Raw genomic sequence first — 24,060 nt, 5'->3', positions numbered from 1 at the left:
CCAAGAATTAGCAGTTAAAGTGCCCACAGCAAGGAAGAGGATTTAATCCCTAATCTGACATAATATTTCAATTTGTTTTTTATGAATATGTAAATAGGACTGTTGAAGATTCCAGTTGCCTATTAAAATGTGAAATTGGTTCCAAATTAAGAAATTTGTAAAAATTTTCTCCATCCCCTTTGTCTTCCTTTATATTCTTTTCAAGGAAGAGAGCGTCTAATACATATTTAACAGGATTTTTGTGATGTTTTTCTTTAGTAATTATTCTACAGTGATAAAATAATATGTGCTATGTACCCTTAGAGCCCTTATTTTTGTGTTCTACAGAAAATAGTAGGAACACTGTTCCCAGAAATGAGCCTCTCATTTTTTATTAGAGAACAATAAAACCACTGTAATGAAGAGAAATAAAAACAAGAGGTGATCAAAATTCTGAATTTTATGGTACTTGGACACAATACAATGTTCATGTAATTTCAAGTACCTGAGGAAATGGAACTGAATTAAAGTATTTAGCAAGCTGAGGCCCTGCCCCACTCCCACTGTTTCAATGAGTAGATAAGGATGATTTGCAATCGATACATCATTTGATGGCATGTGAAATAAGGGCTTCTGAAGTGCTTAACGAAGGTTGAAATGGTTTCATTTCTTAAGTAGTTCAAACTATCCACTGTGGCTCACTCCATCCTTTTGAAACAGTGTCAAACCAGGTCTGAACTTCCACAGAGTCTCAGTTGGAGAATTCAGAGTCCAATGAAACTTTAAAGTGCCCAACGAGTCTAAAAATACACTACCAAATCTGGCCCAATCCCGAGGGATTACATTGTGAACATCCTCGAACTAAAAATCTAATGACTTGGGCACCCACCCAGTGGGCCATGGAGCATTGCAAAAGATTGAAGAGGGAAGAATTGGAATTTTAGTTAAAGCAAGTTTCTTAGGTGTTACAGACGAAGAATTAAAAGCCTGGAAAGTGGAAGGATAAAGAAGGAGCCAAACGTGCTTTCCAGACCCAAAACTTCGACGGGGAAGGAACCTTTGCTTTTTCTAGACAAGAGGCCTTCAGCTGTCCCCCACCCAGCCCTCCACCCCGCACTGCGGCCGGTCCCGCGCAGCTGCCATCCGGATGTAGTCTTGGCGTCCTCCAGCCCCAGGCCCCACCTGCAGACTCAGCAGCACAGGGCCCACTCGCCTTCGGCCAGCAGCATCAGCAGCAGCAGCAGGAGGAAGAGCAGCAACAGGATCAGCAGCATTGCACGCCCTCGGAGGGTGTCCCGGACCCCGGAGGAGAGCAGGAGGGCTGCGGGGCGGAGGTGAAGGGAGGGCGCCGTGGGGGCTGGGCGGTGGCCCCGGCGTTGCCTCGGTGCCCGGGGCGCGCGTCCCTAGCAGCCGCCCGCCCACGTCAAGGTTTGTTTAATAATCGCCCGGGTATTTAAGGCCGGGGCTCGCGGCGGGCCGCGGGGGAGCCAGGAGACCGCGCCGGGCAGCGGATGAGGCGCGGAGGCTGTGGCCCAGGGCACCTCCCCCCGGCTTCCCAAACCCTGCCCGGTCAGACCCGAGGGGGAGGATGGAAACATCGGCCGAACTCTGAGCCCCTCCGGAAGATAACCACCTGCCCGCCTCGTCGCCCTGCGGTCCAGCGGAGGCCACCGACCCGTTCCCTCCAAGTCTCCATCTCCCAGAGCCGGACCGCGCGGAAAAACCAGCGATGGCGGAAAACCTGAGGAAACTGGTCTCCAACGATTTTTTACGCACGATGTTCGAGAACCTGGAGCGCTGGCAGAGGGATTACAACGTGAGTCGGCGTGGGAGAGCCTGGGCCGGCTTTCCCTCGAGCTCCTTCCACAGCCAGCCCTCCTCCGCGGGGGGTGGTTAGGCCTGGCGTCGGGGTGCCGCTTTGCAAAGCCCCGGTGATTGGGACCCCTACCAGCCACGTACCCGGAACGCGGGGAAGGAAGGACCCACAGGTGTCTGCTGGCGGCGCCCTTTTCTTCCCGCGACGCGAGGTGGCGCTGGGGATGCGCTCCTGCCGGAGTGGAGCTGTAGAGAGCGCAGCCCCTGGAGTGGTAACCAAGGACGCTGGCAGCCCTAGCAACGGGAAAGGCCTGCGATCTGCCAGGGGTCTGAAGGTCAAGCCCTTCACGCTCCCTCCCGTCCCTTCTGCCAGCAATCCACCTCCCTATCGTCTTGGACTACACTCCAACCCCTGCTTCTCCGCAAGTCTCCCACTAGACAGTGGTCGGCAAACTGCGGCTCGCGAGCCACATGCGGCTCTTTGGCCCCTGGAGTGTGGCTCTTCCACAAAATACCACCGCCTGGGCGAGTCTATTTTGAAGAAGTGGCGTTAGAAGAAGTTTAAGTTTAAAAAATTTGGCTCTCAAAAGACATTTCAATCGTTGTAACTGTTGATATTTGGCTCTGTTGACTAATGAGTTTGCCGACCACTGCTCTAGGAGGATACCCAGGAGTTGCATCAGAATAGATTTTTTTTAAAGAACACACCCAGTATTTATTACCCAGAAGTGAGTGAAACGGTCACTTCTCAGCATTGCGGGTTTCACTGGTGTGTTGGTCGGCATGGCCTGTAGTCGCAGCTTCCACACCAAGGCAGACTTCAGAAGGCCTGTTGCCAGGGCGTCTGTCAGAGGCCAACATTCTGTCAGCAAACCCAGGGCGCTCTTTAAGTCTCTACCAGCCCCCCCGCCCCCCCCCCCCCATCCCCACGCGGGCTCCCATTACCCCACACAGAAGGTAGAACTCCGGTGCTGAATTTACTTTACATTTGGTCTGTCCATCTTAACTAAGACAGTTCCACTCTTAATAACAAGTAGAACTAACTGCCAGGCAGACAGAGCTGGGGACCCGGACTCGGCACCCCTAGGTTCTAGGTCTGTTTCTGCTTGGTACTAGCTGAATGACACGGGCCGTTTATTTAACCTCCCTGGGTCCCAGTTAAAGGGGAGAGACTGGGCTAGATCATACATAAAGTTCCTTTTCGGATCTCAGTTTGTTGAGTCTACATCCGCTTGTTTCTAAAATCCCACAGGAAAAATGCAACTGGCTGCCGTCCTGCATCCCTTAGGCTTTCCCACTCACCCTTGAACCAGAGCTCCCAGGGCGGGTGGGTAATCCAAGAACAACGACAGCCTTCTCCTGGGCCTGCCTTCCTAGTGTTAGCGTTTATCCCCTTTGAACTCTTTTAAAGAACCCACACTGACGATTCCTTCTCCAAGATTGCAGGAAATGAAGATTTACCTCTTTATCACAAAGGCCTTAGCCACTCCCCCCCCTCCCCCCTTTAAAAGTGTCTACTTGCTACAAAGTCTCAGAATAATTGTTAGGCCCTGTGACTGGACATCTCCCTCTGAAGGTCCTGCAGACCCCCTAACCTGTCCCCCAAACAGCATCATCCCTACACCTCTTACTTGTTTCCAAACCTCCCAACGTCCTCCTCGGGTAATGACAGCATCAGTGGGACCTTAGTGGATCCAGATGTGACATGAGGCTCGGAAGGACCTTTAGTGGACCCTTGGCATCTCCACAGCCCTCAACATCCATCAGCCAGATGTTAAAACTGCCTCCTGCCCTGCCAGCAGACGCTCTGATCCAAACTCTATGGAGTCTGCTTCTGCCAGATGGATTTTTGTAAAATGCAAAGCAAATCTGACCATGTCATACCCATGCTTCTTTATTTGCCCTGCTATATCTTTCAGGGATGGGATGAAGCCCAGAGGCCATGTGACAAATGAAGTCCTTTGCTATTTGGTCCCTGGACCCTGCATTCCACTTTCCCCTATAATATACCTTGTTTCTTGCCCTGTTACCTGCTGTTTCTCCCCTTGAAATGCCCTAACCTCTTACCCTTCACCCATCACCAGTGTGCGTTTTGCCCCTTCAGCAGCTCGCTATCCACCCAGAACCCTTAATCAACTATAAGGTAATTATTCAACCCAGGTATGTTTCCCATTCTCCCTCCTGCTTCTCCAGCCGGTGAGCTCATTGACAGCAGGCAACATTTCTAAATTTTTATTTATTTTTAATATGGTGGTGTGTCCTGAGCTGCCAGCCCAAGTCCTTCCATCCAATAGAAACTCAATGATTTATGAAGAAAGGAATTTTGTGAGTCTGTGCTTTGGAATTAAGAGACAGGATAATTAGGTCATACCTGTATTTTATTTACCTGTGTGAGTACATGTTTGGTAATGTGACCCTATTGAAACTTGAGTATCTTGGGCAATGTTTTGTGTTAGAAGTTGCAGCGTGTTGGGAACAGGAACTGACGGTATATTCTCTTCTGTTATTTAAGTTGTGCAGACAAACATTTGGCAAACATTCCTTTGAGCACGTACTTATACCAGGCACTGGGGCAAGGCAAAGGAGCATCTATAATAATAAAAGTGTAATATGCTAATTAGACTGGACGTCCTTCCAGACGATCTTCTGGATGAAGCTGGGGCTGCGAGGGAAGCCAGGGTCCCGGTGACAGAGGGAAGCCCGTGCCGGCAGCTGGGGGAAGGAAGGCCTACTCTTGCACAAATTTCGTGCATTGGGCCTCTAGTATAGTAACAATATCATAATAATACTTTTAATTATTGTGTATCTCCTCTATTCTGCACCTAAGTTAGCTCGTGAGGTCAACCACCTCCTAAATATAAACAATGGTGGCTCATATTTGAAATTTATTTTCTAAGGGAATGTGACTAGTAAGTGGAGAACCAGATTTGAACCAATGTCTGCCTTATTCCTAAATCCACTGCTCCTTTCAATACCGATTGCCACCTCAAGGCACCAATTGTTGAACACTTCTGTCTCTGAGGTGCTGAAAATGCATTATTTTGATTTAATTCTCTTAACATTCTGCAAGGCACTATCTATCCTTATTTCTGGAGAGGAAGTGGGCTCAGAGAGGTAACCTGTGCCGCATCACATAGAACTTGTGACAAGTGGCAAAGTTGAGACACTCCTTCAGGTCGGCATGACCCCTAGCACGTGGCATGGTCTAGCCAGGGGGCAGAGGCTGAAAGGGGAATTGAAGGTCAGTGTTACAAGTGCAGGAGTTAAACAGCGAGGGCAGGGAGCTGCTGGTTCAACAAGGAAGGAATGGAGATAGCTGTGTAAGCTGTGTGCTCCAAATGCTCTAATCCCGTCAGTATTGGGCTAAGTCACTCATTCATTTAGTCACTCATCCATCAAATATTGTTGGGCCCTTCGATTTGCTATGGATACTAGTGGCAATTGATACAAACATGAGAAATGCAAAATCATTTTTTAAAAACACACAGTCTTCTTAGGAGAAAGGGATAGAGGATGAGACAGAGAAGCAAATGGCTAAAACAGAAATCAATGCTACAACAGAGCTCATCACCAGGTATTTTTACCAGGCATGGAAAAGAAACCATCAGCCCCCCCCTAAGCAATGATGAGTCCATTCTATCCAAACTCCTTGGAAGGCCCTCCAACCTCTCTGGCCTCCTGCGGTAACCTTGAGAACCTACTATTGGTTCTCAAGGTTACTAAACTCCTTTTTGTTATATATGGCCTTTGCCCCTGCTGTTTCCACAACCCTACACGCTCCCTCTCTAGCCTCTGCATTCAGGACTTAGCTCAGGGTCTCCTCATCAGAGAGGCCTTCCCTAACCACCCTTCTCATTCCCTCTCTGTCACATCATCTAGTCCTCCCTCTACTCCCAGCAATAATCACCATCTAAAGGTCAGTATCCAGGGGGGTGAGGGCATGAGTGGGGGGGGGGATCTTTGGGGGATAAGGACACATATGTAATACCTTAATCAATAAAGAAAAAAAACACACATAAAAAACAATAAAAAAGAAAAGAAAAAAACATAAAATAAAAGTCAGTATCATTTAGTGGTTAAGAGCATGGGATCTGGAACTAGGCAGCTAAGGTTCTGATCCCAGTTCTGACATTTTATTAGCTAAGTAATCTTGGGCAAGTTATTTAACTTCTATGCATCTCAGTTTTCTCATCTGAAGAAGGGAATAATAATAAAGGTACTTCTATCTCATAGCCTACTATCATGGGGCTTAACTGAGTTTATATATACAAGCATGAATAGTGCCTGGCACTTAGGAGGGATGTAATAAATCCAAAATGAGTGAATTGTCTTATGTTCACTCATCCATCTAATACTGTGTTTGAATATATAGAGACTCTAGAGTGCAGGGCTGGAAATACAACAGTGAATGATCAGGGCAGGCACAGCCTCTGTCCACAGGGCACTTCCCTTGTGCTACCGATATGCATTTTTCTTGTCAACTTTTGGCTAGAGGTCATCTCAACTTTCCTATTTATTCTAGTTTCTATCTTCCTTGTAACACACTTCCTGTCTCAGGATTTACAGTGCCCACTACTAGTGCCTTATAACGGCTTGAGATGACATATCAATCTATGCATTTTTACACCCATAGGATTTGTTGGCTGCTTACAGCTGTGTCCCTTCCTTTAGTATTAGACTCAGTTAGAGGTTTAGCTAATGAGAAATAGTAGCAGCTCACCAAGGAGATGACAAAGGCAGGATAATAGCGAAAAGACCTACCTCTTGGCTTCTTCACGTTCTGCTCTTACTGCTTCGATGTTCCACAGTCCCTTGAACCAACCCTTTCCCCTAGTCTGCCTGTTTTCTTCTCACCTAGATTATACTTACTCTTGGGAAGAAGTCTTCTCTGAATTTTGAAGACAATGGGCTCTTGAGTTGACCTGTGTGCACCCCCATGCTAAGACTTACTATTCCACTGCAGGATAACTGTCTATCTCAGTGGTCGGCAAACTGCGGCTCGCGAGCCACATGCGGCTGTTTGGCCCCCTGAGTTTTTAGCAAAGGCCAGCTTAGGAGTACCCTAATTAAGTTAATAACAATGCACCTACCTATATAGTTTAAGTTTAAAAATTTGGCTCTCAAAAAGAAATTTCAGTCGTTGTACTGTTGATATTTGGCTCTGTTGACTAATGAGTTGCCGACCACTGGTCTACCTCTTGTCTCCCCCACTCATCTGCAAGTGCCATATGGCCTGGCTCATCTTTTTTGTCTTCTTCTCCATTATCCTCAACCCAGCAATACCTGTTTACTGTTAACAAGTAGTGTTCTTTGTGTACATATTGAACTTAGGTAGAGGACAAGAACCAATAAAGCAGATGAGTTAGGGAGCAATGATTTGTACTGTTATAGAAGGCTTATTCACTTTATGAAAGGACTTGTTGCAGGATTCTGTTGAGTAGTGAGTCAGGGTTAATGATGTTAAAATAACTCCCAAACCTCAGTGGTTTAACACCCACAAATACACTTTCTCAATTATGTAACAGTCATTGTGAGTGTTCAATTAGCAGCTTCCCAAATCTTGTGGCTTTACCACCCGTTAAGCCTTTGGGGTCCTCTGCAATTGGCTGGCAGATGGGGCAAGCAGAAAAGGAGAGAATCCCTCAAGAGGTTTTCTTTGGGGTCACACCCCGAAGTGGCACCCATCACTTTCCTTCCCACGGACCTGAACTCACGCAGTTACACGGCCCCACAAACAAGCTGGGGGAAGCGCTCGAGCTGTGTGCCCCGGAGGCAAGGTAACCGTGTTTTGGTGAATGCACAGCAGTGTTTGCTTCTGGGAGCATACCCCTGGTATAAAGTGAGGCCCTTGTCTACCTGCCGGGGGAGTGAAGAATTAATTATACTGATGCCTACTGTTTTGGCTTTGCAGTCAAACTCATGTGATCAGAATCTAAGTTATTGCCTGGAATTCATTGAACAAGTTGCCAAGATGCAGGGACAACTCTTTGGAATCCTCACTACAACAGCTCAAGAAGGTGAGAATGGCCTCAGCTTTCCCATCCAGCCCTCACCCCTTTACGCTGTGCGCTCTGACTGAGTTGGCGTGCTTGGGTTTCTCTCGCTGACCTGACTTGTGGATTCTTCTAGGAGGACGTTATGATGGTGTGGAAGTAATCAAATCACGCCTTTTGCCTTGGCTGGAGGCCTCCTTTACTGCTGCTTCCCTGGGAAAACCTATTGACAGCAAGGTCCCCTCTCTACAGGTAAGGATGCTGAAGGATTCCCCTTGATTTTCAGCACCATGGTCAGGCTCTGTGAACTCAAACATTTGTAAGATACAGTTTTGACCTAGAGAGGGACTCAACTCTACTTAGGGAGTTGGGACACAGGTATAAAAGGCGAGTTCCTGTTTACAGTAGTGTGGGGCATATTGGATCGAATTTTCTCTTAAGACAAACCTGGATTCAAATCTCAGCTTGGCCTCCTTACTAGTGGTATGACCAGGCAAATCAATGAGCCTCGGCCTCCTCAGCTATAAAAAGGGCCTGGGGATGATCTACATCTGAGACATTGCTTGGCCCACACTAGGCATTAAATAGTAACTTTTAAATGATGAATTAGTCCTCCAGACAGGGTACCAAGGGGTTCAGGAGAGAAAGAGATTATTAGATGGGGAAAGCTCAGTATTCTATTCGGAAAGAGTGAAATACAATTAATTGGAAAATTCCAAGATAAGAAGGAAGCTCAGTTCTGGTAGACTGACAAAGGGTCTCATAATTGGTGGTTGATCTTGGTGGTTTCCATGGACAGTGTCAGAGTCTTAACAGGGGAAGATCAGACTGGAAACAGAATGCATACCTTGCTTAAGGCATTGGCATTATTATATTTGGGTAAGCAAGACATTAGCGACCTTGACTTTAAATGCTTACATGGATCTCCATAAATTTCTTTCCAAAATTAAAGCATGTTGAGCAGGCTGTTCTAAGCAACAGGGCCTTATGAGGCAGTGGCTGAAGGATTCTTCTTTGGAGATCACTGGACAGAATTCTTGTCCCTCTTCTATAGTCCTGGGGAGGTTGCCTAACCTTTATTTTTTAGTGTCCACATTTGCTAAATTGGGACAATGCTTTTGCTGGCCTAATAGAGTCATTGTGAGAATTAAATGTGATAAGCACGAGAAGCAACGTATATGTGGTAAGTACAATCGTCATCCGTTGTCTTTAAGCAATTTCTCCCCCTGGGGATTTTCATATGCTTTTGAAATTTTTACCCCCTATGCATGTTATTCTGGGTATAGACATATAGGATGATATTTAAATGTCTGTTTTTAAAATCGAGGTATAACTTAACTATAGTGACATCCATAGGTTGATGAATAGTGACAAATGCATGTATCCAGGTAACTCACACTCCTATCAAGATATAAAACATTTCCATCACTCCAGAGCATTCCTGTGCCACTTCCCAAGCATGCCCCTCTGCCCTCAGGGCAACCACTCTTCTGACTTTTATCATTCCAGGTTAATTTTGTCTGCAAGTGAATGGAACATACATTATATCCTCTTTTGTGCTTGACTTCCTTTGTTCAGCATAATCCTTGTGCAATCTGTCTCTGCTGTTTCATGTATTCTGACTATTTTTTTTATGTGTGTATCTTTCTAGGACACATTTGAGAAGGAGAGACAGAAAGAGGTTGGTGGTCGGGATCGGGAGATGAAACAATTAGAAGTGGAGCTGAGCTCAACTCATAATCAAATCAACCAGATTCAAGACGAGTAAGAGGAATGCAAGTTATCTTTTTCCAAAAAGAGTTGCTTATTATTTTTAGGTTTGAAAGGAGGATCATATAAAATGTAGACATTTGCTAATGAGTAATAAGTAATATGGTGAGTGTGTGTGTGTGTGTGTGTGTGTGTGTGTGTGTGTGTGTGAGTGTGTGAGTTGGGAGTCAGTGTCTTTGAATTTGGGGCCAGGATTTCCATATGATCCCCAAGGCCCTGGTCCCTTTGGCTCCATTCCTGGAGCCCCTTCTTTTCCATAGGCCTATTGTCAGCCCATATTTGTAAACAGAGGAAGATTGTTATATGAAAATCTATTTTCAGGGAGGGAAATGAGAAAAGGTGAGAGGGAAAGGATTAAGGAGGGTAAATAGAAAAATTAAGGAGAGCAAAAGCAGGATGAAGCAGGCTGCATTTATTTGTTTGTTGTACTCACTTGGGGGTGGGACTGAGAGATCAGACTTTTTAAATGATGAATAATTCAAGATTCTGGAATAACTATTCGATATAAAAAAGTGTTTAAAAAAGTTAAGCAGGGTCAGGCAGCATATCAGATGCTTGGTATGTACAAAACCAGGGTAGCAAGCTCAAGGAATCACTGCAAAGAAAATTGCAAACTTTGGGTCATAATTGAGGAAGATAGATATAATGTGTATGCAACTGCATTCAACACACCTAACATGAACCCATCCATCAATAAGGTATTTCTCCTCCCACAGCATCATTCCATTGCTGACATACTATATGGGACAGCAGGGGATTCTGTTTTTAACTAGTTCAAGCTTGTGATGGAATAGGGTATGGCATTCTGTCTTGTTCTCTGATGAGCTTTCCTCAGATGGAAAACATCTCTACTGATTTAGAAAATTGCCTGATTAGAAAATACAAGTTTCTTTCTCAAAATGCATACAATAAATAAGAATATAAAGATGAAAATCAAAAGAAAAAAAATGAAAATCACTTGTTATTCACCCCTGTTAACATTTTGGTATATTTTACTCCAGACCTTTTTCTTTGTGTGTGCTTGCATGCATCTCCACACCCTCCTCCCCGCATCCATTTTTCTAATGGGAACCATCATCAATGAGCAGTTTTATAGCTGCAACAAAGTTTACAACTGTAAGGTACAAAAGGCATAATTCCTCTGAATTTCTGTAACTCATTTAAACTAATATCAGCTGATCTGGAGTGGGGTGAGGAGAATCCTTAAAGGTGCCACTTCTTTTCTGGTTTATTGTAGTTCTTTTTGTGTAAATATTCAGTTAATTCCAAGTTCAGACTTTCCTTAGGGGCTGTGTTTGCTCTCTCAAGGGGTCTGATTTCCCTCCTCCTTCCTTAGACTGACATCTAGGGGTGAGGGATGCTTGCATGCCCTCCTGGTGCCAGAGAAGAGGGGTTGGTCTTGTTCTGCCTGCTGGGTTCTTGCTTGCTTCAGTTCCTCCTGGACACTGGTGTCTTGTGCTGCTGGAGGCTGAGTTATGGCTTGTCTGGTTAGGTCACCTGGGGGCATTTACTGGCCTCTGCTGCTGATGACCAGGTCTCTCCATTTGCCTATCGTTGCTTGGGAGTTTGCTGATTCTCTCTTTTATCAGTAGCAATAGGAGCCAGGTTCCTACCTCTCTCTCTTGTCACTATGGCTCTGTAGTTAGCTATAAGGAGCACCATGGACTGAGAAAAAGGGACTGTATGCATTTTTAAAACTTTTTATTTGGAAGTAATTTCAAATACAGAAAATTTGAAAGAATAGTATTAGGAACACTCATATACCCTTTCCTATACCTTTCCCTCTATTTGCTTGATCATGTGTATATTTTTCTTTATCTATGTACATGACCCCCATCCCCCACCGTCCATTTGGAAGTTGCACACTGGAAGGTGCTTGTTGCTTTTCTCTGAATTTCCTAGTTTTGTTTTTTTTATGAACTCATATGTGGCTCATATTCTACTTTTATTTAAGGCATTACAAATGATGGAGGCTGTTCCCCCCTTTTGTGGGAGTCATCTCTCTCCCCGTTCTCTCACTCTGCCTACCTCTGTCTCTACAGCCAGGGTGCTACCTGTGGTGGAATGAGTGACCCACCCAAGGAGGTTCCCAGGTCTGTCCTTGAGGAGACCAGTTTGGTTGTGACTCAGTTCCCAAGGTGCAGACTCCAATACAGTGCTGAGTGCGGACAGGTCTGCCCAGGTGTGATGAACTCTAGACATGGAAAGACTGCGATATGCTAATGGATTTTATGCCTGGACTCTGGTTAGGAGTCCCGGTCTCCTGCATTTCCTATACCCAGTCTGTTAGAATAGAGCTGAATCTGCCTCCTAAGCATCCCACACCCTTGTCCCTTTCTTTCTATTGTACTGCCATTGCCCTGCTTCAAGCTTCTGATACCTCTTGCCTCAACTCATTGCCTTCCAACTGGGTTCCCTGTTCCCATTCTTGATCTACTACAAGCCATTTCTCACATAGAAAATACAGATGTATTTTTACTTGATTAAGTCATCACTCTGCTTAAAAGCTGTGAGCAGCCTTCCCAGGGCTCTCAGGGCCCTGCACGATCTGACCCTACCTCTCGCTTCACCCTCATCTCATGCCAGACTCCCCTCACCTAGTCCATGTCCTTTTCTTCTTCACTTTGAGGCCTTTGCCCGTGCTCCTTCAGAACAATGGAAGTCTTCCATGGGCTCTCTGCAAGGCTGGCTCTTGATTATCTTCAGGTCTCAATTTAAATGTGACTTCCTCAGAGTCTGTTTGTGACCACGATACAGCAAAAGGTCTTTCTTCTTACCCTCCTCAAGTTCTCTTTCACAATGACCTAAAAATAGCACTTTCCACAATTTGGGACATTTAAACACTTGTTTGCATATTTGTGATCTGATGAACTGCATATTTGTTTTGATATTTTGACACTGTTGTATTTTTAGCACCCAGCATTGTGCCTGGCACATAGTAAATTCTCAGTAATTTGATCAATGAATGAATAAGTCCATAATAAAAAATTTAAAAAGCTGTTCATCAGCTTAAAACAATTCTTGGCACATGAATGTTCCTCTTTTCTCTCTGTATGTCAGCCAAGGGTACCAAATTAACATGTATCTTTGCTTATATGTATATGTACTCACACATATATGCCATGTTTTGAGAGGGAAAAACCCTACTTTATTCCTGTTCATACTCTTTCATTTCTTAGTCTATCTTGTCCTTTTAATTTTCTACAATTTTCTCTTAATAAGATGTTCATTTTCCCATATATACTTTTAAAAAACTGTAACATATTCACATTTGAATTAGATCACAACAATTTCTTTTCAACCTCCAGTAGGCCTGGAGTTATTGCTACTATGGCTTTGTTTTAGACTTTAGACATTTTGTTCATTAATTTTCAGGGTGTTATTTTTGGGGGGGGGTGTGGTTTTTTGTTTTTGTTTTTTAAATCTACATTGTGACAGGCACTGTTTTAGGTGCTTGGGATAAAGATATGAATAAAATAAAATCTTTGCCCTCAAGTAGGTCACAGTGTGTTTGTAATGAGGTTGTAAGTGTGAGCTGAGTGTGGGAGGAGCCCAGAGAAGGGTAGACAAACTTTACTTGAGAGAGTTAGGGTGATGGAGAGTAGCACTTGAAGGATGAGGACAACTGTGAGTTTAGTTAGCAGTTGCCCTCTCTTAGCCGCAGGACTACTGTGGTGAAAGCGATGTTCCAGGGAGGCAGGGTCAGCTAAGTCAAGAAACCTTTGCCAACCCATGATCTCTCACTGCACTGGGGGGACTTAATCGAGGACCATTGGTCTTCATCCATTGTCACCCAGCACATTCACATTTCCTTTTAAATTTAGACAGACTTAAAGAAATAGTATAATTTACTATGACATCTACAATGGAGAGAGTCATTAAAACTAACAGTGACTGAGCTATGCAGAAAACACAGGAAACTCGTGCTTAGTAAGTGATGGAAGTCAGAGGCAGGAAGACATGAAATAGTTGGTAGTCAAGTATAATTGTGGAGGGCTTTATAGGTGGGCAAATAATCTCTTTTTATATTTAGGAAGTCTGGAAAAATTAAGTCAAATTCAGCTTTATAGTGCAAAGTAATCAGAATAGGTATTAGTATATTGCATAAAAATGAAGATTTTATAGAGTAAGGCAACCTAGGGACTTGGTATAATTAGAGTAAATGAATTAGGAGGGTGAGAAGGAGGAATTGAACAAGTATTTTTGTCCTTTACATTTTAATGTTAATAATTATTACATAGTCTTTTAGGGGGTAGTAGATTTATAATTTCTTTGTGTTTGACACTGAGAAAGGGTGTTAGCATGCTTTTGCATATAAGCGTATTACAATATTTGTAATATCATCTGATTGAATGCAGATGTCTTATAATTTGATCTTGTTTATGTCAAATTTATATCATATGCCAAAAATTCCCAAGAGAGAAAGAACCTATGCCTTGATTTAGAAAGTCTGCCAATTTTGGAAAATCTGTCTTTAGTTACTGATTTCTCTTACAGTCTGGCTGACACTCCAAAGACTCTTGAAGCAACCAAGAACAGATCGGCCATATCCCTTTTGGCTGCAGAGGAGGAAATAAATCAGCTAAAAAAGCAGTAAGGAAAAAAAAAAGACAGGAGTATTGCAGCCTGCTGATTAATCTTTGCATTTAGCTTTCTTGGTGTCCCATTACAATATGAAAGAATCTGTTCACAATCAAAGAGGAAAGGGAACAATATTTTTATTAGTGTTTTATATATTTTTCTTACTACAAAAACATTACCTATCTATAGAGAGAATTTGCAAAGCACAGTGTAGCAAAAAGGAAACTAAAGACCCTCTCATAATTCCAGAACCAGTTACTGTTACCATCTGACATTTCTTCCAATTCATACATTAGAAATAGAGTTAAGACTACAAAATAAGTGTAAGTTTACAATTTTGGACCCCATTTGTCCAGTTAACATTGTTTTTCCCTCTTACTAAACAAACAAACAAACAAACAAGCCTTCTGCAGAACTTACTTTTGAATAGGTGCATCATGTTCCATCATTTGGGTGTTTCCTTAATATCGAGTATTTACTTTTTAAAAAAATATATTTTATTTATTTTTTACAGAGAGGAAGAGAGAGGGATAGAGAGTTAGAAACATCGATCAGCTGCCTCCTGCACACCTCCTACTGGGGATGTGCCTGCAACCAAGGTACATGCCCTTGACCGGAATCGAACCTGGGACCTTTCAGTCTGCAGGCTGACACTCTATCCACTGAGCCAAACCAGTCTTGGCGCCGACTATTTACTTTGATACCAATTTTCAGCATTAGAAATAACATTGTGGTGATTTCTGTGGCAAATCTTAGTTAAAATTTCTGGGTATTTTCTAAAGATAAATTTCTAGAAGGGAAAAACAAACACTGATCATTTAAGGTTATATACCTTCCTTGATTTTCATTTTGATATTCCCTCCATCCTCAAAGAGCAAGTGGACATTGTATTAAAAATATTATATATATATATTCATATATATATATGAATACTGTTCTGTTGCTTCACACATGTTCCAATTGTTCTGATTTCTTCAGGAATTCCCCCCTAAATTTTAGCTTGGAGTACTCTTCTATTTTCCACTTCAATCTCCCCTTTCATCACTTTAATCTCTTATTCCTATTTGATATACCTTCTCAAATGCATTGATCAGACCACTCAGTGACTCTGTTCTTTACTGCTTCTGGCACAGCTTTGAATTCTGCTGTTGCATTTTCAGCTTCCCTACATCCTTCTCAGTCTTACCCCTTACGCTTCCGTCTGACACCATCATTTCCACCCCAGCATGTCCCCTTCTTGTGGCTTTTGCTCCCGTTTTACGAGGGCCATGCCTCTTTGTATCTTTATGAGGATGCCAATATGATTTCTGAAGCTCCGTTTGGTTCTGTAATACATTATTTTCGTAGGTCCACCCTTCCACCTAGTCTTGTAGACGTTCAGTTTCCATTGTAGTTTCTCCCCATAGTTCATAATGTCTTTGCCCAGCTTCTGGACTAGGTTTTGGAGGTCAAATGCTTCTAGAATTTTGCGTGGTTCATATCAGCCCAATCTAGAACAACATGACTACAGGCCCACCCTGCTTTTGCTGGAGGGTATGCATAGCTATCTTTTCTGCAGAAGTATTTCCCAAGGCAAGCTGCAGAGGTGGCGTGGCCCGCTGACCCTGCAATCTACTCTTTGCTAATCTGTGTTTGCTCCTATGTATTTCCTTCTGACTTGTCCAAAGCAATAATGGCACACGAAGTAGAGTAGACTGTTTTAAGTATGCCAACTGTTGCTTATTACCTTTCCTCCCTCCCTCCCTCCCTCCCCTCCCTCCCTCCCTCTCTTCTTTCTTGACTTAAAAAATATTTATTTTTTTCTCTTCAGGCTTAAATCTCTTCAAGCCCAGGAGGAGTCCCGCCACAGAAGCTCAGCGCATAGAGCCTCTGTGCGTAAGAGCACAGAGCGAGGTGCAGAGCGAGGCCCGGAGCTGAGGTCCTCGGAGTTGAGGCGATCGGAGCATCGCAGCGCCGACAAGCGCAGCGGCTTGGACAAGCGCATCGCCTCCCTGGACAAGCGTGAGCGGTGTGACCCCGAAGTGATATCCGATTATGAGAAACAGGTCCGCACGCTGAAGGACGAGATCGCGGCTCTGACGGCCGAAAAATCTGCCCTCCAAGGAAGGTCCGACCCCTTCTCACAGATCTTCTCCCTTAAGCGCCTTGTGTTAGTGAAACAACCAAGTAACCAAATGCCGTGGTTGAGACACCAAGGAAAATGACACCCTTGAACCCAGACCCCAACAACATGGGAAGCTTTGAATGGTAGATTGTTCTCTCTCTCTCTGACCCTTCGGAGAGAAATGACCTCCTGGATTGCCCAATCCAGGCGCTCATGGAGGTGGGGCTGGCGCTGGAGCGTAAGGCAGGAGCCTGAGCAATCTGAGGAAGGGAAGTTCTTTGGCTTGAAGCCAGAGCTGAGTGGGCCCCTAAGGCAAGAGGTGGTACCCACACGGCCAGAATGTCCCATGATATGAGGGGCCGTTCTCTTAAGGCCGAGAGTGCTCTGTCCGGGAAGGACCAGCTGTTGTCTTCCTGTAGGGTAGTTCCCGTTGACAGCTGCTTGATGCAGGTGCAGGTAACGGCTCCTGTGGCATCCCTTTCTACCGATGGACAGACCTCAAGGCAGGCCATTCAAACCGTGTCGAGTGAGGACAAAGTAGGATGTTTCTCTCTGTAGTCGCTGCATTTTCCTTGTGCTTTCTACCCGCCTCCCCATCCCAGCCTGATAACACGCCCTGATTCAAGTGATTAAAGCCACCCCCGTGCCCGGCTCCCATGTCCCTAAATGCCACCTTAGTCTTTCATTCTGGGGAGTCACTCCTTCAGGGTTGTGCTGCTGCTGGCTCCTGTTGGCGCCTAAGAACATACTCTGTGCATTTCTGCCTCACTCCGACGTTAGTGACATCACACACTTCGCCCTACAGTGTCTTCTACAAAACCTCCTTTTGGGGGGCCCCATTGCCCTTGGGCTAGCTAGTCTGGTAATTTCCGTTGTACTCGGTGGCCATAAACGTTTTACTGATATGGTGCTTTCCAATTCGCCCAGTACTTCCACATGCATTAGCTCACCTGCTCTTCCCACCCGCCTCCTCCACCCGCAGCCCGCAACAGAGCAAAAATGCGGTAGGTGGAAGCCGGAGCCGAAGCTTTGCAGGGGAGAAAGGATTTCAGTCGCTCCTGCTGCTGTGACGGAACTACAGCACAGATCTTTCTCATCGCTCAGTGTGCATCTCATTTTATACCATCCGCTCACCAAGGCAAAGACAATCTGGCTTCTCCTTTACCTCTGGCTTCCTGGCCGGGTTACTCCAGGACAGCCCACTCACTTTTCTGAGCTCCCGGTTCCTCATCTGTAACGTGGCCAGCCATCAGTGCTGGACGCACGGGCTGCGGCAGGCTCAACTGAGGTGCTCAGGGAGCGAGAGAGCTTTTCCAAGTCTCATGCACCATGCAAACGAGTCTTGTGTCGTGGCTGCGCTCACATTTGAGGCCACGTGGAGACGCTGCCTCTGTCAGGCCCAGCGGGAAGGCCCCGGAGGCAGCGGCTCTCCGGGCCTGCAGGGGCCCACGGCTGCGGAGCATCCTTTGCAGCCGATGTGGGGAGAAGCGGAGTCCAGGAGGGACAGCATCCGAGTGTTTCCCCGCTGATCCTTGCTTACCCACAGGTCCACCCGGAGCCAGTCCCCCAGCCCGGCCGCCCGCAGCCGCAGCCCGGCCGCCCGCAGCCGCAGCCCCGGCGCTCTCAGCCGCAGCCGCAGCCGCAGCCGAAGCCGCAGCCGCAGTCACAGTCGCGGAGGCAGCCGCAGCGGCAGCCGCAGCCGCAGCCACAGCCGTAGCCGCAGCCGGTCGGGCAGCCCCTCCAACGCGATGGTGAAGATCCGGACGCCGTCCCCGAACCGCGCCAAACTGTCCAGTGCGGCGCGCAAGGCCGCGCTCCTGTCCCGGTTCAGCGACGCCTACTCCCAGGCGCGCCTGGACGCGCAGTGCCTGCTGCGGCAGTGCATCGACAGCGCCGAGACGGTGCAGCGCATCATCTACATCGCCACCGTGGTGGGTGACCCGGCCGCGCGGCGCCCTGGGCGCGGGGACAGCGGTTTGGTAAACTGCACAGCACAGCTGAAAAGACTTAGATCCCGAGGTCCCCGCAAGAGGGTGGGACTTCCACGCGTCCCCGCCTTCCTTTTCTCCCTCCCTCTCTCCTTCTTTTTCTCCCCTTCCCTTCCCTTCCCCTTCCCTTCCCTTTCCCCTTCCCCTTCCCCCTTCCTTCCTTCCTTCCTTCCTTCCTTCCTTCCTTCCTTCCTTCCTTCCTTCCTTCCTTCCTTCCTTCCTTCCTTCCTTCCTTCCTTCCTTCCTTCTTTCCTTCCTTCCTTCCTTCCCTGCTTCCATTGCAAGTATTTGGGATGAATCCTTTTTTTTTTTTCACAATCAGTAACTATTCATATGTATTAATATATTGATAGTGACCAGACATTTGTTGAAGGGTTTATAATGATAGGATAATCTGGAATGGGTATATATCTTAGTCAATGTGCATGGAATCTTCAAAATGGGCATAGATATACCAGTGTGTATATGCTTGCTAATGGCTATCATTTGATTGATTTCCCTCTGTTCTTCGAAAAATCAGAAGAGTAGTTACCCACACTGGGAACATAGCTACTTGAATATGGCAGATTACAAAGTGCTCATCTGTAATCCTTAATTCCCAAAGCAATTAAGGGTTGTTCCTTTGGTACCCTATTGAGATACTGAGTTCATAATGAGAACGATTAAATATTAAATAAAACAGGACATTGGTATGAGAGCAGAATGATCAGAATCTACTGAACTTTATCCTGTATTTATGATTTTACGTCAGGAGTCAGCTAACTAGGACCCGTGGGCCATATCTGACCGTGACCTATATTTCTAAGAAAAATACCACCCGAGAGCTAAGACTGTAAGAATGATTTTGCATTTTTAAAGGGTTGCTAAAAAAAAAAAAAGTGACAGACACAGTATGTGACCAGCAAAGCCTAAAATAGGTGCTGTCTGGCTCTTTCCAGAAACAAGTTTTCCAGCGCCTGGTTTGAGAATTACTTACTGGGTTGGTTAAAGTTCTGTGAGCATAGAAGCCATGTCTTGCGTGTATAACTAGGTTTTCTCAGTGCTGACTATATAACAGGCATTTAATAAATGTTTGTTGAATTAATATACATCAGGAAACCTGACATGTGTCTATGTATAATAAACACTAAATTGATAATTTTTCTCTTATTTCTTGACAAGTAATATGGTGGGATCATAGATAGCATCAGCTAGCATCTGCCAAATATTTATGTAACCACAGGTGATTTCCTTGAACTTCTGTACTGTCCTGCACTCCGTATTACCAAAACAATGGTCCACTGTCTTAAAATGAATGAACGTGAATAGTCTTATTTGTATTTATATCCTTTTCAAAATTGAGAGATATATTTTCTCCCAGATTAAAAATTGTTTTGACCCACTGTGTTTAGTTGTCAAAAAACCCATATGATGTTGAATTTTTGATGAATTTCTTCATTCCTTGTTTTGGACCTCTTTGGCCCCCTCGTCTCACCAAATAAATTTGCTGCAATTTTTATGTGCAGGAGGCATTCCATGTAGCTAAAATGGCATTCAGACATTTCAAGATCCGTGTAAGGAAATCTTTGACACCGTCTTATATGGGGGCGAATGACTTTGAGGATGCCGTCACGGATTATATAATTTGTCACCTTGATCTATACGATTCCCAAAACAGTGTCAACGTAAGTGTTGGGTCTCTTATTGGGGCTAGTTTGCTGCTAATGATATTTACACTGAATTCCAATAACTCAGAAACCCATTCAGTGCTTCTTCTAGGTGATGGAAAAGCAGGAACGAGCCGCATGCAAGTTACTTGGTAGAACCAGCCAATAATGGTTGTTTCTTTCTCAGACATTGCATGAAGAAAATATTTTGAGCTTGCTAGTTCTATTCTTTAAATCAGTGATTTTCAACCAGCGTGCCACAACACACTGATCGCTGCACGGATTTTTAAAACACGAAATACCTGACTAGTTAGCTAGGGGCGCTGACCTCTTTTCCCTTAGATTGTCAAGTAAAAAAGATGACAACAGTCAAAACAACAATAGCTGTCCAGTGTGAATGAATCAAAATTATACCTATATTTTTTTGTCAGATCGGCAAAAAATAAATTTTTTGGTGTGCCGCAGAATTTTAGTAATTCGTTTGTGTGCCATGAGATGAAAAAAAAGGTGAAAATTACTTCTTTAGATGGGCCCTTAAGATTGGAAGATAGAACATCGTTGTTCCTAAGATTTTGGGAAAGATAGGTGTGGATTTGCATCCTGGCTCTGGCCACTTACTGGCTGTGTGACCTTGCACATTTACTTAACCTCTCTGTTCTTTAGTTTTCTAATCTTTAAATGGGAACAGCAAAAGTCCTGACCCCATAGAGTTCTTGAGAGGCTTAAATGAAAGAAAGCAGGTCATCTGCTTAGCACAAGACCAGGCATATAGTGAACTCTCAATAAACGCAAGCTATTATAATTGTTATTACTATAGATTATGAACAAGTCAGAGTTCTGTGTGGGCATATCATATAACTTGCCCAGAATTTAAAAAAGGGGAAAGAATAAATAAAAGCTACTAAGGGTTTTTTCTTTTTAAAAAAATATATTTTATTGATTTTTTTACAGAGAGGAAGGGAGAGGGATAGAGAGTTAGAAACATCGATGAGAGAGAAACATCAACCAGCTGCCTCCTGCACACCCCCCACTGGGGATATGTACGCAACCAAGGTACATGCCCTTGACCAGAACCCAAACTGGGACCCTTCAGTCCGCAGGCCAGACGCTCCATCCACTGAGCCAAACCAGTCAGGGCAGGGTTTTTTCTTTAGTTTTTTGATTTTTTTTTTTTTTGAGACTCTCCTGGCCGTTAGTATGTCATTCGTATTCTGCCATCTTTCCCCCTTCCTACTCATGAGGCTTCCTCCTTTTAGCACATGTACTCCTTCTCTCGCTTTTAACTTGCTTCACTCACACTTTCTTTCCCCACCTCCATCGGTCATAATGTCCTTGGGGTTGTCAGAGTTTCTGGCCACAGGATGGTAACAAGGGGATGCCATCTTTTTGTTTTTCAGGACGTGATTCGAGCCATGAACGTCAATCCCAAGATTTCATTCCCTCCGGAAGTTGATTTTTGCCTCCTCAGTAACTTCATCCAGGAGATATGTTGCATTGCCTTTGCGATGCAGACTTTAGAGCCACCCCTAGATATTGCATTTGGGGCCGATGGAGAAATGTTTAATGACTTCAAGTAAGAGACATAGGAGCGGAAGCTAAGGAATAGAAATAAGTGACCTTGTCTCTATTTCCTGGGAACAACGTAGGGAAAAGAACGCGGGGTGGGGAAATCAACAGATACTACCTGATTTCCAGGCCCTGCCATATACTTCTCTGTTACTACAGGACAGAGCCCTCTCCTTGGTCACTTCCCTTCTCAGTCAAATGGGCTTCAGAGGGGACGATATGACTTTCATTGATCATATTGGTCTTGGGGAGAATTAATAAGTACCTGGAGCCTGTCTGTAACATTTTAAAAAAATATATATATTATTGATTTTTTACAGAGAGGAAGAGAGTGGGATAGAGAGTTAGAAACATCGATGAGAGAGAAACATCGATCAGCTGCCTCTTGCACACCTCCCACTGGGGATGTGCCTGCAACCAAGGTACATGCCCTTGACCGGAATCGAACCTGGGACCCTTGAGTCTGCAGGCCGACGCTCTATCCACTGAGCCAAACCGGTTTCGGCTGTCTGTAACATTTTAAAAGAAAGGTGCTATATAAATACAAGCATGTATTACTTTTTATTGTTTAACACTTTTTATTGAGATATAATTAGCGTATAACTCTATATTAGTTTCAGGTGTACAACATAATGATGTGATATTTTTATGTATTGCAACATCTGTCACCATACATGGTTGAATAATTTTTTCCTTGTGCTGAAAACATTTAAGATTTACTCTTTTAGCAACTTTCAAATATGCAATACAGTATTACTTACTAACTATGGTCACCACAGTGTACATTACATCTCCTGACTTATTTATTTTATAACTGTAAGTTTGTATCTTTTGACCACCTTAACTCATTTTGCCCCCCCCCCCCCATGTCTCTGGCAACCACCAATCTGTTTTTTTTGTATTTATGAGCTTGGTTTTTGTTTGTTTGTTTTTTAGATTCCTTATATGAGATCATATGGTATTTGTCTTTCTCTGTCTGTCTTATATCTCTTAGCATAATGCCCTTAAGGTCCATTCATGTTATTGCTAATGGCAAGCTTTCATTCTTTTTATGGCTGAATAATATTCCACTGTATATGTGTATCACATCTTCTTTATTCATTCATCCATCAATGGACACTTTTGTTGTTTCCATATCTTTGCTATTGTAAATAATGCTGCAGTGTACATGGGGGTGCATATATCTTCCCGAATTTGTGTTTTTGTTTTCTTCAGATAATACCCAGAAGTGGAATTGCTGGATTCTATGGTAGTTCTATTTTGAATTTTTTGAGGAACCTCCATACTGTTTTCCATAGTGGCTGCACCAATCTATGTCCCCCCACCCAACCCCCGCCACATTGCACAAGAGTTCCCTTTTCTCCACTGCTCTACAGCAGCGGTTCTCAACCTGTGTCGTGACCCACAGGTTGAGAACCGCTAGCACGGTCGCCTAAGACCATCGGAAAACACAGATATTTAGATTACGATTCATTAAGAGTAGCAAAATTACAGTTATGAAGTAGCAATGAAAATAATTTTATGGTTGGGGGTCACCACAACATGAGGAACTGTATTAAAGGGTCGCGGCATTAGAAAGGTTGAGAACCACTGCTTTAGAGGATGCCTGTTCCCACTTAGAAATATTCATCCACTTGCCCTGGCCAAGTGGCTCAGTTGGTTCAAGCCTCTTCCCGTACACCAAAAGGTTGCGAGTTCGATTCCCGGGTTGGGAGCAGGTATGGGACTCAACTGATGTTTCTCTCACATTGATATTTTTTTTTTCTCTCTCTCTCCCTTCCTCTTTCTAAACATATCCTGTGTGGTGATTAAAATAAGAAAGAAAAGAAAGAAAGAAATATTCATCCATTTTGGTTTATGAGGTCTGCACATTTCCTAAACCTCTGACGGGCCTCCTGCTTGCACGCCTTTATCAGCGGGAGCAGGCAGCGTCTTGAGGCATCCTGTGGACTGTACTCTTGGTTGGCTGTGGAGCGAAAACTGGAGTTCCTAGTAATGATTGGATTTGGTTCTCCCTCAAGGACTTCACAGCACAAGCATAATTCTTAATTTTTTTAAAAAAAAAAAACTCTGGCAGCCTTTCACACATTTAAAAGCAATTACTCAAATTCTCCTCCTTCTGGCCTCATGCCTTCAGGTTTTTTCCATATGTAGGGGTTGGGGGTTGAGACTTCTTGACAAATACATCTGTTTCCTTGGCCTGGGCTCCATGCTCTGCTGAGCATCCCTTGTTAAGAGTGTCCACACTGAATGCAGTCCCCTGGTTTGGACTGGCCAGTCTGGAGGGACTGACACACTTCCCATTCTTATTCCCTATTAATTCAGCTAATTTTAAAAGTTATTTTCTTCTCCCCTCCCCCCCGGTCCCCAGCCATATAACACTGTTCACTCATTTTGAGTTCAACTGAAATCTGTTATTATATTTTTACTTGGGCTGTGTAAGCCATTTATTACCTCTAACTTTGTAGTTAAATTTTTTTAAAGATTCAATTGCAGGACCCCATAGGTATCCAAATTACATGCTGTCTTATTAGATGCAGCTTATTTTTCCCAGCCAATTGAGCAATTTCATTAAAAAAATATGATTTTATTGATTTCAGAGAGGAAGGGAGAATGGA

General features: G+C 44.3%; 1 protein-coding gene across 1 annotated transcript in view; it reads left to right on the top strand.

Moving 5' to 3' along the window:
• Positions 1 to 1,708: 1,708 nt before the first annotated feature.
• SPATA18 (spermatogenesis associated 18) overlaps positions 1,709 to 24,060 on the top strand; it is a gene marked incomplete at both ends in the record, with an annotated part of 86,704 nt that continues 64,352 nt past the window's right edge. The window contains 9 exons of the mRNA XM_079763878.1: positions 1,709 to 1,795; positions 7,706 to 7,811; positions 7,924 to 8,039; positions 9,439 to 9,551; positions 14,055 to 14,150; positions 15,949 to 16,245; positions 17,789 to 18,173; positions 19,736 to 19,894; positions 21,274 to 21,449. Coding sequence (XP_079620004.1) covers positions 1,709 to 1,795; positions 7,706 to 7,811; positions 7,924 to 8,039; positions 9,439 to 9,551; positions 14,055 to 14,150; positions 15,949 to 16,245; positions 17,789 to 18,173; positions 19,736 to 19,894; positions 21,274 to 21,449 — 1,535 coding nt within the window. The remainder of the gene's footprint in view (positions 1,796 to 7,705; positions 7,812 to 7,923; positions 8,040 to 9,438; positions 9,552 to 14,054; positions 14,151 to 15,948; positions 16,246 to 17,788; positions 18,174 to 19,735; positions 19,895 to 21,273; positions 21,450 to 24,060) is intronic.

The sequence above is a fragment of the Cnephaeus nilssonii genome (assembly GCF_951640355.1).
Source record: "Cnephaeus nilssonii genome assembly, chromosome: 1".
Lineage (NCBI taxonomy): Eukaryota > Metazoa > Chordata > Mammalia > Chiroptera > Vespertilionidae > Cnephaeus > Cnephaeus nilssonii.
Note: the sequence above shows the minus strand (reverse complement) of the source record. Positions and strands in the feature narration are given on the sequence as shown.